The sequence below is a fragment of the Chiroxiphia lanceolata genome, chromosome 10, assembly GCF_009829145.1.
Source record: "Chiroxiphia lanceolata isolate bChiLan1 chromosome 10, bChiLan1.pri, whole genome shotgun sequence".
Taxonomy (NCBI): domain Eukaryota; kingdom Metazoa; phylum Chordata; class Aves; order Passeriformes; family Pipridae; genus Chiroxiphia; species Chiroxiphia lanceolata.
The window spans coordinates 8,694,389-8,711,767 of NC_045646.1; the positions used below are offsets into that span (position 1 = coordinate 8,694,389).

At 42.8% G+C, this 17,379-nt stretch overlaps 1 protein-coding gene across 15 annotated transcripts in view; it reads right to left on the bottom strand.

Moving 5' to 3' along the window:
• Positions 1-17,379, bottom strand: part of MCF2L2 (MCF.2 cell line derived transforming sequence-like 2) — a 169,057-nt gene that overhangs the window by 107,089 nt on the left and 44,589 nt on the right. For 13 of the 15 annotated variants that reach the window (XM_032698498.1, XM_032698494.1, XM_032698492.1 and 10 more), the window contains 4 exons: positions 16,726-16,809; positions 6,996-7,110; positions 1,690-1,780; positions 359-478 (listed from right to left, as the gene is read on the bottom strand). In XM_032698498.1, the coding sequence (XP_032554389.1) occupies positions 359-478; positions 1,690-1,780; positions 6,996-7,110; positions 16,726-16,809 (410 nt within the window). Of the gene's footprint in view, positions 1-358; positions 479-1,689; positions 1,781-6,995; positions 7,111-16,725; positions 16,810-16,971; positions 17,250-17,379 lie in introns of those variants that run through there. The other 2 variants (XM_032698501.1, XM_032698493.1) reach the window with 2 other exon arrangements.

Sequence of the window (17,379 nt, forward strand, 5' to 3'; positions counted from 1 at the left end):
CCCCAGCCTTTTGTTGCTCTGTAGTCCTCCATACTTAACGTTTGTCACTGGAATGAGATCTACCTCTGCCTACCTCAGAGGAACAACTCCACTGAGTTAAAATGTCAATACTTAAAAACTGAGCCACATTTTATAGCTAGACTGACCTGCCACGTGGGAACATGTCCATTAAATACTGTGAAGCATCCACCACTAATTAACATTTTGGCATTACCATACAGGTATTATCATACAGACTCAAATGAAAGTCCCCAGTTGCCACTTGCAATCATATTTCAGTTACTGGGTTATGAGAAATTGCTGAGACCCAAGAACTGCAGATATGGAGAAAACACGTGGACAAAAAATGCATGCTTACCGGTACCTTCATTTTAAAGTCATCTCGATAGAGTTTAATGCCAATGTCAGCGATCGCCCTTTGGATAAAGCGGGAGGGTCTCAGGACAAACACCAGCTGCAAGTTTCCTGGAAACGCTCCCTGCAAGAAATACAGAACTATTAGAAGGCACAACTCTGCCTTGTTAGGGAATTTTCAGCCAAGTGTTTCCTAAACAGGGTAAAGTAGGTAAGATTTGCTGAATCTTGCTCAGTCCAGCTGCTCACTGTATCAGCTGGTCCATTCTGCATGTGCCCATTGTCACTGTCTCCAAAGCCAGCAGGAAGACTGGCCCATGGATTTTACTGCCCAGCCACACACTGTTTTCTGATGTGCATTTATCACAGAGCTGCAAAGTTCCTGACAAGGGCCTTTCTCCCCCAGATTTGAACCCTGCCAAGCTCCTTTGCACCACCACACCATAGGTTTTCCCATTTTTTAGGCTGCTGCCACTAGAGGGCAAAGCTGGCTGTCCACATCTGACGTGGTGAAGGAAGTTGGTGGCACAGATGGATTCCCCAGGCTGACCCACCTTCTCATTCTGCAAAGGGTTTTGAATCCTGCTAACCTCACATATTTTTACACACTCAACACATTCATAAGACATGGCCCTGACTGCAACACCCAGCCTACATCTCTTCACACGCTCCTCTGAGCTCATCAAGAATAAAAAAAGAACAATTACTCAAAGAGAGCAACTAAAAAAACCCTGAGAATAAAAAACAATTCTGTCTAAATACCTCAAAAGAACTTAAAGTTGCCTTTGTCATCCCTTCATCCTGCACCTCTGTGTATAAGTGCTTGCTCCTCACACAGCACATGTTCCTGGTAATAGATGTATAAATGCAGCTGCTTTTCTCAGCAATGAAAATCAGTGCCCAGCTCTGACTTTTGCAATGAAATATAATAAGCTATTAAGAGTTTCTGACAGAGATCATTTACTACCATGCAAACACAAGTCCCTTGGGATCTGTTTCTTTCATAAGCAGGCCACATCAATTCCTCCTCAGGGCACAGAAGGGGACCTCTTATACTCTTCTAGGAACCAACTTAAAATTACTAGAATTTAGATTGCAGTCAACCCAGAAAATAAGGAATTTGTCCTAATTCAGCAGTAAACAAGGCTGTGTAATTTGTTCCTGCAGCTTCCTCCCTTTCTTATTTAACACTCATGAGCTTCAGGGCAGGGGAGAGTCTGCATCCACGGCCAGAAAATGGGAGATTAAATTGAGCACAGGAGACTATATCATGTGTTGAAGGTTCAGTAGATGATTTTAATTTCCAGAAGATAAATAACAAAAGCAAGCACTTACTGCTATCCGTGTCAGGGATGCCTTGACTGCGCTCCATTTGTCCCGTCGTCTGTCTATGATGATGATGAATCCGATGCTGGCAGCCTCCAGACTGCAAAACAGATGAAATAGGTATGCAGGGTTACACAGAGATACTCCTATTCCAAGGAAGAGCTACTGCAGCAAAACACAGCCTCCTTCAGATCACCCTCTGAGCTCATTATGAAAACAACATACAGTGGAAAGAATGAATATTTGGCTGAAATTCACACAAAAGGGAAAGCCAGCAAATTTTTTCTTTCCAGTGTAAGGCTAGCAGCTTACACAAAACATGAATATTTTATCTGCTAAATCTCTGAGCTGCTGAGCTACTCCACTGCCAGTCTAGGTGACATGAATCATTCAGGATCACAAATTGCACTGTGCTGCGTTGAAGACAAAAACCTCAGATCCTGTTTTCTCTGCAAAATAATTCAAGCTGTTAGACACCCCACTTCAGTCTTCATTCTCCAGGTATGCTGACATCTGACAGGGGCACTGAGCTCCTGGGGGTCAATATCCCCCGACCGTTACCACCTTGCTGTGTACAAAAGCCCCAGGACTTCTGATAGACAAAGCAGAATCTGAAGAATTCTATCTTGCCAACCACAGACTCATTCCAGGGTTGCAAGTCATTCAAAACTATCCTTTTAACATATTGTCTAGGATAACAGTTCCTGGTCCTTCTCAGTGCTTTTCAAGGAGGATCTAGGAGGCACTGATTCGGTGCTCTATCCCACATATATAGACCTCATAAATACCACATCCTCTCTTTCCCTCTCAAAAATCCCACTCTGGGGTTCAGGGTTTCAGTGTGACTGCTCTACTCTCTGCTTTCCAAGAGCATTCAGCATTAGAGAGAAGTCCTTAGAAGTACACACTGAGAAAAGTGTCCAGAAACTTCATTGGAGGAGGATGGCTCAGTCATCTCAGAACAAAACAGAGGCAAGTGGGAAGAGTATAAATGTCATAATCAAAGGATATACTGCGATCAAACATCTATCCACACATCAAAATTTAAAAAAATTATTAAAACACTTCCTTGATTCCTTTTCCATTGTCCATACAAGGAGCAACCCAGGATTTTTCATGGGTTCATTTTGTGCAAACTTGTGTCAATAATCCACTAAGAACACCAACAATAGCAACTCTGAGCTCCTGCTGCACCTCTGCTGGATCAAGAACAGCAATCTGAAAGCAAAAGTCTCTGGCAAACCTGAGATGCCATGTGAGTCTTCCCAATAATTCATACTGGTAACAGGAAAACACACTGGATTTCCCACTTCAATATTTTTACAGCATCCTCTGGGGATTATAAAATTCAATGATAGTACATGACCTTTCCGCTTTAGTAGTGCAACATGCAGTTCTCTATGCAGAGGACAGAAAAGGTGGTTTGCAGCCTCAAGCACAGGGAAGAGACTTCATCTGTTTCTCCTCTTATATATACTCAACTGTATGCATTGACAAATATTTCAAGGAAAAAAGTCACCAGTATGGTATGTATGCATCAGGAAAAAAAGGTTCAGATGAAGGCAACAAAGAAATTCTGTGTGTTGCAGATTGTTACTGAAAGGGTAAGAAACTAAACACAAAATTCTCAGCCTGGGGTCTTCCTAACCAACCTAAAAATCTGCATTGGATTTGTCAAACTGATTCTGCTGATTGGAACCAAAATTTGCTTTGGAAGTCTGGTAGGCAGGAAAGGCCTGGGAAAATCAGCCTCAACCTCCAGACCCCCAGGTGGCACCTCTGTGGACAGGGTGCCTGTCCTGCCTGATGGAGTCACACAGATCAGGTCAGGCCTTTTCACTCTGCCTAAACAACCGAGGCTGCTGCATTATAGGTGGGGTGCCAGGAATTCTGGTTACATCTCAGACAGAGGAGGTTGGGGTAAGCTTGCTGATAGTTTGGGAACTCTAAACAAGCAAAAAGCCATACATAATTTTTCTCATTTTCTTGTGTAATACACATTCAAATGATGTCCAGGATAGTATCAATTGCTGTCACTGAGATAAGCTGATGGCATTTGTATGCTTGTTTTTTTATTTATTCTGGTTTGTTTGTTTGCGGGGGCGGTGGGTTTTTTTTTGGGGGGGGAGTTGTTTGGGGAGGGTGGTTGCTTGGTTTTGGGGTTTTTTTTGTTGGGTATTTTCTTTCTTTTTTTTTTTTGAACTAGATAGGTCTGACTTAGATCCTAAATTTAGCCAGGGAAACAGAGAGAGTGTCAGCAAGTGATCCTATTTCAGTCACTATGCTGAAAGGCCATACCAAGGTCTGAATGTCATTTGGCACTGAGGAATGGATGCAGGAAAACAGCCATGGGAAGAGGCCTAGCCAAGATGGAAGCATCTGCACAAGTGATGTACAGCTGAGAAACCCCACCTGTGTGTGTACCCAGAGAAAGGGAGTTTGTTTAAAAACAAATACAGACACACAGACACTCAAATTCTATCATTGTTTTCTCAGTGTCACTACTGTAATATCTCCTGTGAAAACACATTGGGGTTTCTCCAGTTCTCTGAAAAGAAGGATTTGAAGACAATCCTGAACAGTAGACAGACATCAAGCTTACCTCCAAAATAAATTCTGGCACATTTGCCCAGATCTACAGATGTCTGGCAGAGAGGTTCCCTTTCCCTGAATGAAATATGTGCAATCAGCAGAGCTGTACTATCTTCAGCTCTGAATTTGGGTTAGCCCTTGAACACTGACTTGGGGAGGCCAGGAGATGTTGAATTTCCTGACCTCTTTTGGGAGGAGAGGAGGGCACCTGTTCCTCAAAGGAGTTGATCCATGTCAAGTGGATATCTTCTGTCATATCAGCATGTAAGATTAATCACTCCAGAGGGACTTAGTTACAAACGCTGAATGATGTTGTCTGCAATCACAGAGCTCAACTCCACAGCTAGCATGAGCCTTCTTCTACAGGATATGCAGAATCAGACACTGATATTCTCTCTACATTTGCCTGGAAAATGGTGTGCTGATTTCTCTGGTTCACTAAGCTCCGAAGCAGGAAGTACTTTCTAGGATAAACAGGGTGAACTGCTTTTCAAACTATACTTCATCTTACCTGATTCATGGTCATAACTCCAGAAGAGTTAGAGATTATTCTCTATTCTTAGTCACTTCATTTGATACCTTCTCATCTTTCTTGAAAATTGAAGTAAAAGGTGAACTACTGGCAGTGAAACAACATGCACAGGAATATTGTTATAATACACACAGCAGTATATAGCACAGTAGTGCTGATGAAGGTAACAATGCAGTCCTTTTAGTGCTTGCTAATGTGTGGCAGAGACACTCTGTGTTCATGGACCTGCCAGCTGCAGATTAACAAGGCTCTGCTGCACCCAAACAGGTCCACTACTTATGACATATTAAGACAGTACTTCATATAATTATGTCGTAAATCACATAACCAAAGCTTGCTGCTCAGGTTCTTCCTCTTCTAAATTGACATCTTTGTCCCTCACCATCTGCATAGAGGGTGACAAGTTTCAAATAGTGACTCAAGAAATGTAGTCAATCTTTCTAAAAGCACTGCAACAAAGACTATAAAACTCCACAGAAAACTCATATTCCTGCAGTGTGATCTGTGATTGAACCTAAGAGTTAAACCAGTGTGCTGGTATGTAGAAAATGTACCTTCAAACCCCAGTCACTGACCTTGAATGAGTCATTTAAAGCAAACTGAGCAGTCACTTACTCAACACAGGTTTTGGTGAGCCTGTCTGTAGTGTGAGATATTACTTACACATAACTCATCATCAGTAAAATGGGCATATTGCAGCTCTCCTGACTTACAAAGTTTTGAAACGCAATTCATCATTCTTTGCACATTGCTCTGGGATTCCTCAGGGGAAGAGAAAACACAGAACTGAAACTGAATCAAAGCAAAGATCCATCCAGCCCAATACCCTGACTCCAGTGTTGGTAGACAGTGGCTACTGAGACAAAGGCAGTAGGAAAATGAGAAGGACAATATTTCTCTTGGTATATTCTCCCAGTCCCAGCATTGAGGAATAAATGGATTTCTTCAGTCTGAGTTTGCATCTGAGCCATTGTGTTCAGCTGCCATTGATGGAGCAATCCTTCATGAATTTGGTTTATTTCTTTTGAACCCATCTGTACTTTTGGGTTTCACACAGGGTGAAGAAGCATAAAGCAATTCTGTCTATCATGTTGACAATGTAACATGCTAGTTCCCCAACATGTGACAACTTTACTGGGAATCACCCCCCAGCATACCAAGTACAAAGAACTGAAAAACTAGTCTTATGTTTTTCGCAGCTACTACTGGTGTTTTATGAACCCTGAGGCTGGTCACCCTCCCAGTCCTGAAGCTAGTGAAGAAATACTTAAAACAGAGTTTCTCCTGCAGAACAAAAGCCCCACAGAGCAGAGTGAAACAATGAAGCTGTTAAATTCACAGTGTGTGGTTTCTCTCAGCTTGCTTTGGCAAGTCAGTATGGGGAATACATGTAGGTGGAGCTGGAAAACTTCTCACTCAAACTTGAAGGAGCGCGTTTTCCCCTATGATCCTCTAAGCACCTTTTTACCCAAAACCACAGGAAATAATAAATCCTTGCTTGCTTCTAACTAGCACAAGCAGCCATGGTTCACAGACAGGATCAGGGGACTGAAAAAATATTAAGCTCTCTTAGATAAACAAGAAGTAATTCAGCAGCCATGCCTCAGCACAGATCCTCAGAGCAGGGGAAGTCCGTTTGTTTCACTATCCTTCCACAACTGCAGGCAAAGAGCAAGGAAAACATCCTAGCTGTGGAGCAATCTCCAAAGAAACAAAGCATCAGAATGCACATGGTGCTTGCCAGAATCCTGTCAATGGGGCACCTCACTTGCTTTCTCAGAAAAGGGAAAGCTGCACAGAAAGATGCACTCAGAGAATAAGTGGTCACAGGACCCGTGCCAGTTTGTCTCCTTCTAGATGCAATCCTTCCCTGTTGCACCCAGGTCCCCTGAGGGTTTTCACAAACAGCCCCTCTTAGCTCCCTTGTGATTTGCCATCTTTGTTGCTGCTCTTCAGATCTATAACCCCTCCCACCCAGCTCAACCTGCCCTGTGTGAAGCTTTCTTTCCAATGAAAATCATGAAAACGGTTCCTCAGGCCCCCTGTACATAGGGAAGTTTCCTAATGACTGGATAGATGCAGGGTCAGATGGAAGGTCATTGGTACATCCTGGTAGCATCACTAAAAGCAGCGACCCACTGGGGAAGTAAAACTCTCTAGGACATCAACAGACACTTGTGCTTATCCTCACCTGGGAATGCTGGTTAGATATGTGACCACATTCAGAAAATCTTCATCAGGTATTTCACTGAATCCTGCGAATTCTGGAAAGGTTATAATGGGTGCTCCATCCTTCCCTCTTCCTCCTGCAAAAGAGAAGTTGCAAAGTTTAGAGGGTGATTTTATGCCTTTGGACAGACTGGTCAGTACTCAATGGAATATTCCTCCTTGTAAAGCATCCACATCCAGTAAACATGAATCAGCTTCCCATTTGAAATTATAACTCACTGTAGTTTCATTACCTCAGTTGACTCAAGCTGAGATTCTAGCCTCTGTTTATTCTCAGATTTTTTGGGAACCTTCTTCACAATTCTGACTAAGTGCTTTTTTTGGTTCTTTGTTACCCATTTCCAAGCAATTAATTGTGATAATATTAAAACTTTTGTCTATGTATAAGTACAGCACTCTCTGATTCCTTCTAGACGTTAAAGGAAATGAAATAACCAGGCATACAAGCTTTGAATACACACATATAACCCCTGACAAGGCCTGGGACCAACCTGGTCTTAGGTCTTTCTTTAACAAGAAGACACTCAAAGTGTATGGAGGAATTAATCAACGAATTTTGCTCTTGTCTTGTTTATATGCATCAAACCTCTACTGAACAAGACAGGAGGGTCATAAGCAACAAGCTCAAGAGGAGTCTGTTTCTGAGAGATTCCCTGATCCAAACACTAGTAGAGCTATAGGAAACATGGAGACAAGTCCCTCATAACCAAGCAGGCTTTACAGTTCTCCTGACACGATGCTCAGCTCTAGGAGCTGTTGTAGTACACAGTACAATCCTAACTTGGTTCTGCTAATAAATCTGGGCATTGCTCCAACCACACAGAAGTTAAGAGAGGTTTTCTCACCAGCTTGGACTCAGAGCTGACTAATGAGGCACGAGCACATAAAGGAACACGATGAAACAAAGCATTTGTTACAAGTATCTTATTGCTCAGTTCTCCTTAGATAGGACATTAAGGACATTCCTTTTCCAGAGTCTTTCTTCTTTCTCTGTAATCTCTATGTAAACCCATTTTTTGCATCAGGCTCAGGAATTCTCTACAGCCCAATACTGAGGGTAGTCCTGCAGCACACAGAGATTTTCTCATCATTTATCACCCACAGAAGATTCTTGCCCATGGAATAGCCATGTCATAGGCTTCCATTTAGTGAAGGGGGAGCTGTGAGAGGGAAACAGTAAATTACCTTCCTCAAGGAAAATATCCAATAAATTATCCCATTAGGAGCATGGGAGGAAATAGAGAATCAGTGGGGGAAAAAAATAAGTTCTCATTCCTCGAAAGTACCCTCTAAATCCCCACAAATAAACCCTGTTTCCAGGCTGCTCCTTGCATTTCCCTACTGTTAACCACAGCTGGTGCCACAAACCAGTTTCTCCTGCTCCTGTGTTGGTGATCACTGCAGAGGTGCTCCAGGAACTCCTAGCTATTTGTGTGTAGAGGGGACAGTCCATTCCTAGTCCTGAACCTGCCTCTGCCCGATGCCCCCACTTTCTTGATGTCATGGTGGCTTTGTCAGCACACTGCCTTTAGCGCCTATTTTCCTTTCTGAAGGTTGATTATTGCTTTAATTACGTCTGAAAATGACTCAGTTGAGTGAGATCATCACTAAACTGACCCTGCTAGGGAGAAAACAGGCCTACAGAGATTGAAAAAGCTTTCAGCCAAAATGCAAAGCAAGAATACCATCATTCACACTGCACTGAATTGGGTTTCAAATGTTGAGCAGAGCCACAGCCTCCACATTGACCTCCACACTGGCCTTGGGATGATGCCAAGTGCTGATGCACAGCAGCTGGATCCCAGGGCATTCCAGCTGCACTGTCTGCAGTCAGCAGTGACAGAGAATATCCCGTCATGCAAATTCAGTCAGATTTTCCCCAGACTGCTGCACTCTAGAGACCAGGAACTCCAACCAGCTGGTACCCAGTTAGGCTGGTTTGTTACAGATTCTCAGTGACACCTCCTGGACACAAACAGTAACAGCCAGGAAAATTAAACAGTGAGCTTAGTTTGTCTGCTCTGTCTCTTCATGCAGAGTTCAGTGCATGCCAAGGTATTTCACGGCTGGTATCTTATGAGCATTCACATGATTCCTGGGCACCAAGCTTTCCCATTCTCATATTTCAAATATGTGAAGATACTTTAAATGAGGGAGACGTAGTAATGTGCAATATTTTGGTTTAAACCAGCAATATTTGCCGCTCAAGGATCCCCTCCTTCAAAGCCTGATCGTTTACCTGCAGTTATACTCAAGATTTGTTTAAAGTACAAGTTTCAAATGGTACTTCTAAGGCTCCTCAAGACCTGGGTTCTTTGCATCCCTTTTATTCTCTTGCATCTGCATTTGTAGATGTGCTCTTCTTCCTCTGGCCTCTCTTTCCCAAGCTAGGTGAGGCAGGCTGATGATGCACTCTATGTATGTGGCTAAGTATTTTTATGACCAGATCTTCTATAAAAAGTCATCCAAGGAATAAATGTAGGCAGACTGAACACTGACTTCTTCCCTTTACCACTGGGAACAAATCTAGGACACTTAGGAACAGCCTAAGACTGAACATTCAGCTAAGATTGAGAAGCTCCTGCCTCTGACGAGGCCACACACCCTTAACAGCTCCTGGGCTCCATCTCATTCTCCAAACCAGAACACTCAGAGGTTTTTCAGTACAGCTGTATTTCCAACAGGGAAACAAACAAGGAAACCTTCAGTTCCTGCCAGACTAGGAAATTAGGGTGAAGTTTGAGGGAGTTTTACAATCAGAAATTGTTAAATACTATGACAAGAAGAGAGCAGGAATATCTGAAGTGTTGAGTGATAAGCAATAACAGAAATATGTTAGGAATGGGTTGTTCCTGCCCATATCTGCATCTCAAGCAGTAGATGAGTTACAAAGGAAAACAATCTATATTCATCTATCCCTACATATAGCAAGATAACCAGAGTAGATGTTAAAGGATATAAGGGAAGCTCCTTATATATCAAGGGTGTCTGGAAAACTCTCTCCTCTGTATGAGGGAGCAGTTCCATACATCTAAATGTTAATGTCATTTTTTCCCCTTACACTAAACCAAGATTTGCTGCAGTATGCAAATTTCTGCAGAATGCAAATTGACAAGCTGCAGTCCTTTCTTTTCAGGGCCATCAACTTTGCTTTCTAGGGAGTTCCCACATGAGTTCTTCCAGTCCTTGAAATACTTTAGCTGGATACTACTCAATGTCTTGGAAGGACAGAGAGCACAAAGTAAAAACCAACAGGGACAGCCTTCAATCAGTTCCACAGCCACAAGGACTGAGTACATGGAATTTGGCCCCAAGGACTCTCTGTATACAATCCTTGTGTTTGATGGGACTGTGCATAACCCCTATGCTCCTGAGGATCACTTGTGAGAAGAGTCTAATTGCTAAATAGGAAAATTTACAATCCATCACAAGTCAGGCATACAGGGACAGGACAAGCTCCAGCAGTTCCATGGAAGGCCAAAAGAAAAAAGATAGTCCTCAAAAGAAGAAAAAAAAAAGATATTTCAACTAGAAAGTGAGGGCAGGAAGAAGGAGACAAAAGTGCTGAACAGAGTGAGCCACATGAACACAGCAGAGAGGTCAGAGAGGCTACCTTATGGCTGCCTGAGGTGTGTCAGCTCTATTCCAGCAGGGTTAAGGGGGCCCAAGGACTGCCAGGAGCAAAGAAGCTCAGAGAGAAGCCAGAGCAACATGAGGCATGAACTGAGCTAAAGAGCCCAATGGGAGAAGCAAGAAATACCTTGAGTTTAGTGCAGTCAGAAACTGAAACAAAGAAACATTAAAAAATAGATATCAGGAGTGTGGCCATACCTTGCAGCTGTCTTCATGCAATGCACAGGTCTGCCTCTCTGACTTGCAGCTCTTCGAGGCACCATTAGATGCCACCCTGCAGCACTCTTCAGGCAACCCAGCCACTTCCAATGCCTCCTGGCAGCTCCAAGTGCTGGTGCCCAGCCAGGGAAACAGCAGCTGGTGGCGTGGCCATTGCAAGCAGCAGCCACAAGAGTTGGAGGTTCAGTTGGTAGCAGGGGAGGTTCAGGGCTATCCCCTGTTAACTAAACTAACATGAGGCTCACTCCTGAATCTGCCTGAGGGAAGCCAGGTCATCCCACAGGCAGTCTCCCGTGGGCCACTGCTCCTCTGTCAGACCCCAGACTGCTCTGGGGTATAAGTAGCTCCATACTTTTGCCCGCACAGGAAACCCAACAGGATTTTGTCTGCCACCTCTTAGGCAAACCTGAGCTCCCCTCCCAGGTAGCACCCACAAATGTAACACATGCTGCTGACCTGCTTTAGCTCCCTCAGGTTCCTTCAGGAGTTCCATCTCTCTGCTCTCTCCCTCTGCAGATGACATCCTACCTTGCATCTAACCCAAACTCACTGTGTCAAAGATATGGACCCAACGCTGCTCGGGGAAGAGCATTCTGGTTAAAAACCTTGATAGATGCATCAAACTCAACAACTTGGAGCATGACTGAGTCAAACAACATGAGCAGAGGGCTGAGCTGCTCGAAAAAAGGCAAGACTTATGAGGAAAATATTACGGTCAACTTGACCTTCTGCCTGGTTTACCACTCCAAATGAGAATGACAGCACCCCTTTCCTCCTCTTCCTAGGCACATTCCTTATTTTCCCTTCCAGCTTCTTGCTCAACTTTTCCACTTCACTTTTGGCCCAAGGGCAAAGGGAAAGGAAGAACCTGGATGACAGGTCAGAAGTCAGAGTGAATGTGAAAGGGAAAGAAATGTAGGATAGACAGCACACAAGCTGCATCAGGGTAGTACCAGGCATGGTAAGGGGACCATTGCTCACTCTTATGTGTGCCAATTCCCCAAGTCCCAGAACACAGAGCACCATTCATAGTTGCCCCTACTAGACAGCCTTTCCAGCTGCCAATGCAGCCTGGATAGCTGTTGCAGTGAAGACAGGGACAGAATTCAGCTGTGGAAACAAAACAGCTGAAGTGCTTGGGGAAGGAATATACATGGGATAGAAAGGGTTATGGCAGCAGAGAAAATTTAATTTTGCTTTGCAGTGTAAAGGGTGTGATTGACAAATGAGGTGTGAGTGCTGAATTTTGGGAGCTCTCACAGCTGACATTGCGTGTTGTATGACTGATGTAAAAGCAGCAAGCAATCACAACTGCAGGCCAAGATCCTGGACACGATGGGGATCTTAGAAAATCTCCCACTCCCCTGTTCTAGCCCACTTATGCCTCCTGTCTGGGCATCAAAATATCCACGGTTTAGACAATCAGGGGCTACACTGAAGTGCTATTCCATAGCCAGCAGCTCTCCTAACTAGAGATCACCAAATATGCTGAATCTCTCGGGGAAAAAAAAAAAGAAAAACAATCAAAAACCCAACCCAACAAACAGGCCATGGTCAGGAAAAGTTCCAAAAGTTTGTCTGCAAGTTTACAGAGTATCCCTCCCCAGCCTGCCACAGACACTAACTCATCAGTTAGTATTGGAAAGTGTTCTTTCAAATGTTGCTGACACGTGCAGGTCACTGCTCAGGCCTGCCCACATGCAGAGAACTCTCTGAGTCAGAGCAGCCCTGAGTGCAGTTCATCTCCCAGGCCAGACAGCCAAAAAGGTCAGAGATGTCTTGGCTGAAGTTTCACTGCTTTAGTCAGGTCTTGCTTTTTCCATGCTCTGTTGTTTTGGTTTTCCATGTTGATTAAGGGTTGTGAGTGCTGAAATTCTTATTAAATCATGCTTCCTGGGTCTCAATTTTTATACAAGCTCCAAGCTGTCCTTTTGGCAAGGTCAGGCCAGGTTTTCCAAAAGGCTCAGTTTAAACAGGAAGCAGATGGCCAAATACCCTCCAGGCTTTGGAAATTAAATAAACTGGCTTCTGAGTCAGTTACCATTTTCAGATATAGTCTCCCATTCACCGCAGTCCTGTTGACTTAACAGGAGCAGAACACAAAGAAAATGACTCTCTGCTAATACGCTTCATGACAGTTTGTGTAATAAATTCGTGATTTGGTAACAAGATCCATTATTGCTGCAAATGGCAGACTGGGCTCTTTGAAAGAGTAATTACAGATAAGAACAGGTTGTGAGGCTGCAGATAAAAAGGGGGGGGTAGTAGTAGTTTCAAGTGTAGATTGGTACAGCAGGTTATTAGTCTGTCAGCAGGACAGAAACAGCATAGTACCAGTGGTTCTTTATTCTTCAGTAAAAACTGGTGTGTGATAATAACCAGGTTTTCAGTACTACCCAACTTTGGGATGTAGTTCCCTTAACACCTACAGGAAACACACAAACCTAGCTGAGCACTCCTGTGTTGTCACAGCTGTAGTCCCATAATTGGGAGTTTGTTTTCAGGGAAAGGAGAGAGGTAGTAGTGGTTTCAAAACTAGAATTTAACCACAAGAACCAGTACTCCTAGTGGATCTCACAAGCTAAGCAGGGCTAAATCAGCACATGGAAAAAGATGACTAAAGTAAAATTACGTGATTAAGCACATTGTCACACTACACTGCAGCCTTTTCCATGACCTCAGTGGACCAGGGAAGGCTTTGGAGAGTTTCCCTGTTCTTGGCATGGACAGTAAGGTCTTGGTTAGTCTGGTCAGGAGGGCCAGGACAATCAGGAGGCTGTTAGTAGCTAATACACTCATTATAACTAGACCCTGGCACAATCAAACACCAAACTCATTAGGTTTGTTATATAATTCCTACCATCTGCTCAGAGACGGCAAGACAGTCAGATCCTCTTAGGAAGTTTGTACACAGCAATAGTGGAGAAAAGTGTTTCTAATGAGTCATGTCCAGAGAAAACAAAGAGCCTTTGATTCAATCACTTTCCTCTTTCTTTTCTGCTTTACTGCAAGAGAATATTATGTGTTCACTACATCTGCCTTAGCTGCCAGCTGTTGCTGAAAAGGTAGTATTAACCAAAGAAATACTCATTCATAACAAAGTTTGCAATAGTCAACCAGTTACTTTTGCTGTCACTGGACAAATGGATTTGGGGTCCACAGGACTGAATAGGAGAGCTTGACAGAGCCAGAGGCTCTGGAGCAACAAAAACCAGACTCACTGCTACATCCTCTGAGCTCTGCATGTGCATGGAAGAGAGGTCTGCCTGTGCTCTGGGGGCTGCAGCAACCCCATCTACTATAAATCAGCATATACCACTGTTATGCAGTTGTTCAGAAAAACATAATATATGTCCATAACACTCTACAAGAAAGTTGGGATTGCCTTTTACTGCCAACAATGGTGAGACCTTTTTTTCCAGACAGTGGCTACTGACTGCAACCTTTCAGTATGGAAAACCAGGAAATAGGCTAAGTATCAAATTTCCAGTCACCATGTAGGCAAGCACTGAAGCACCAAAATATTTGTGGTTGCTTGTACCTAATGAAAAGCAGCAAAGCAGCATGCTTTGAGGAAAAGCTACAGAGCCATCTGGAAAAAAAAAAATCAAAATCAAATGAGGTCATTTATGTGTGAATTACTTTAATAAGTGAAATGAGACAGAAGAGTGCCCAGATTTGTTTTCATTGGATGAGAAAACTGATCTTTTGCTAGAGGAAAAAGAAAGTTACACTTATTTAGAGAAATGCATTTTTGAACAGTATAGTAATTTCTGGCTTGTATCTTAACCTCTGCTTGCAGGAGGCAATAAAGGGACAGTAAGGAAGATTCCTGATGTATTTTACCTATGGTCACCAACAGAATAAGATACTGGGCTGAAGAGACCTCTGAGTAGATGATTTAATGTTCCTGATCTTCTTCACATGCTGCCATGGGGATTTTGGAGTGGAGGCACCTAGGTTTCCAAATTTAGCTGTAGACTTCAGACTGAAATCAATTTGGAAACTATGAACTATACTGCCTTGGTTTTTATTAGACTATTATTTCTGGACTTTACTGAGGAGATTTTAGATAAGCCTGAAAATTCTTCAGATGGGATTTGTTTTTCATGTAGATGAGGTCACGAAGGACATCTTCTCACTCACCTTTGTTATTGGTTATTAGTACTTGTATGTCAATGAACCAGTTATTTGCCAGCCTCTAACAAACAAGTCCCTCAGCCTTGCCTTCTATGAAGAGTTATTTTCAAAGTCTTTAAGCAGCTTACACTTAAATTGCTTTATTTAAACATCTGTCTCATCACTTGCAAGAATAAAAGAACTAGATCAAATGTGAAGAGGTGAACTTGCTAAAACAGCAGGTGAGAACACAGGCACTGCTGGAATGCTGAGTCCATAAAGAAATATGAATATGCTTTTTTTATGTTTACCCTTGACATTTTTGTTCCATGTTTAATGTTCTAGATAGAACTGGAAATGGGTTTTTCTTCCTGTTTAGTAAACCACTTTCCACAAGTTGCTCATTACAGGCCATATACAGCTTTTATTAATGGCCCCAAATATTACAAAGTAATGGGGTTCAGCCCCCCACATTTTACTGGATAAGCACTGCATGTAAGGCAGGGAATTCTCGATAATTCCTAGTTATCCTGCACTGAGCACAACAGTGGGATGAAATAGGTTTGAGCAATTTAATGCAGTTACAGACACTGTCCTGCCTGGAGGTTTGTGTTCATTAGGAATTCTAGGAAGATGTGACCCTGAGATGCTTTACTGCAGATAAGAAGGCAGCTGGTTTCACCAGTCAATACTCTCTTCCTAGTGCAAACCTGTTAGTTACTGAACTGATTAAACTGTCACAAGATGCTACTTAGAAGCCTCCAATCAGGTTTTAATATTCAGAGCCTCATAAAGAATTCTGTGTAACTCAAGATTTGGATTTCATTTGGCAGCTTGAAATGTACTTAAAAATGCAAAGATGCAGCAAAGAGCCGGCCTGCTGAGTTGACCATTTATAGAGCTGGGTCTGTGCACTCTCTGCACTGTGTTCCCAGTGTTTCTCTCTGACAAGAGGGACAGGCTGTTCAAGAGGACCTTCTTATGATAATCTCAGCATTCTGTGTAAATTCATGATACTTCAGTGTGTATCTATGGGGAAGATACAAAGAAAATTCTGAATTCCCTTATTTGCAGAACAGGCAGAAACAAAGACAAAAGGAGTTGCCAGCGGCCATGCAGTCAACAGCACAGGCCATTCTATGATAGACACCTTCTACAGTATCCAGAATAAGTGTATTAAATAATCTAGCAAATATTTCAGTATCAGCTCTTTATTCAGGAACTGCGTCACTTTGTGTGATTGTAAACTTCAGGCAAACAAAGGAATATGTAATAATCATATCTTTAAAAGATTAGAACCTTACACTTTAGCAATGAATCATTTCTAAAACAAAGGCAAATGAGAAGGAAGGGGGAGGTCATGAATAGCTCCCTGATAGACCAAAATCTTTTCCCACAAACAAGATGCTCAGCCATTGTGGAAAGATATGTGTATAAAGATTTGTTTAAAGATTTGTTTAATTTCTTACCCTCTATATCTGTTCTCCCCAGCCCATTGTGGAGAACAAGGAAAATTGACTTGCTCTAAGAAAAACAAGCACAGCAACTTGGCTTTCATCAGTTCCAAACACCTCAAATATCTGATTGTAACAGTACTTTTCATTAGTGATATAAAAATACTACTGCAACTGCTGTACAGAGCTGAAGGGTGACAGTCAGCACGATAGATTCCAATATGTTTCCAAGAGAATGCTGGAATGTGATTGCTAGCAACTTCTTACCTGACAAGATAGCAAATTGCCTGTGGAGCTGCTCTATTATATCCACTGCTACCAGCGGCCGTATCTCCTGCTGCATGATTTCATCTGTGCAAGGGAAAACAGAAATGAGTTAACAAAGCCTCCATGACAATTTTCGCATCCTGTAAGAACCCAGCTAAACAAACATGACTCTCACAGAAAAAGACCCTGGCTGGGCTATTGGTTGAGATATTATATGACTACCATGGAGAAGTTTATGATACTTACAGAGTCTCTCTCCTCTTCAGCCTACTAACTTCAGCTATTGCTTTGTGGTTTCACAGAGAGCTTTCCATAAACCAGCTCCAGTAGATTTGCCAGAGCTTGCCACAGGTTTGCTCAAGCTGACACCTGCTCTTTACTGCTTCAAGTTTCATATTAAGTCACTGCATTTGGCCTCCCAGTACAGCAGCTTTTCAGTCTTTGAAACAGTGAAGTCTATTCCACATTCAGGGCTATGTTCCACCCCGGACTCCCCGATCTCTGCCGGAGGACTTTGTGTAACCAACCAATCCAGAACTGTTTCCTTTCCTGATGCTTTTTCCGCTACAATCAAATACATAGTAAAAGGAGGAAATAAGGGGCTGTGAGGCTTTCTTCTCATGAAAACAAAGCCTGCTCTTTTAAAGTAAACAC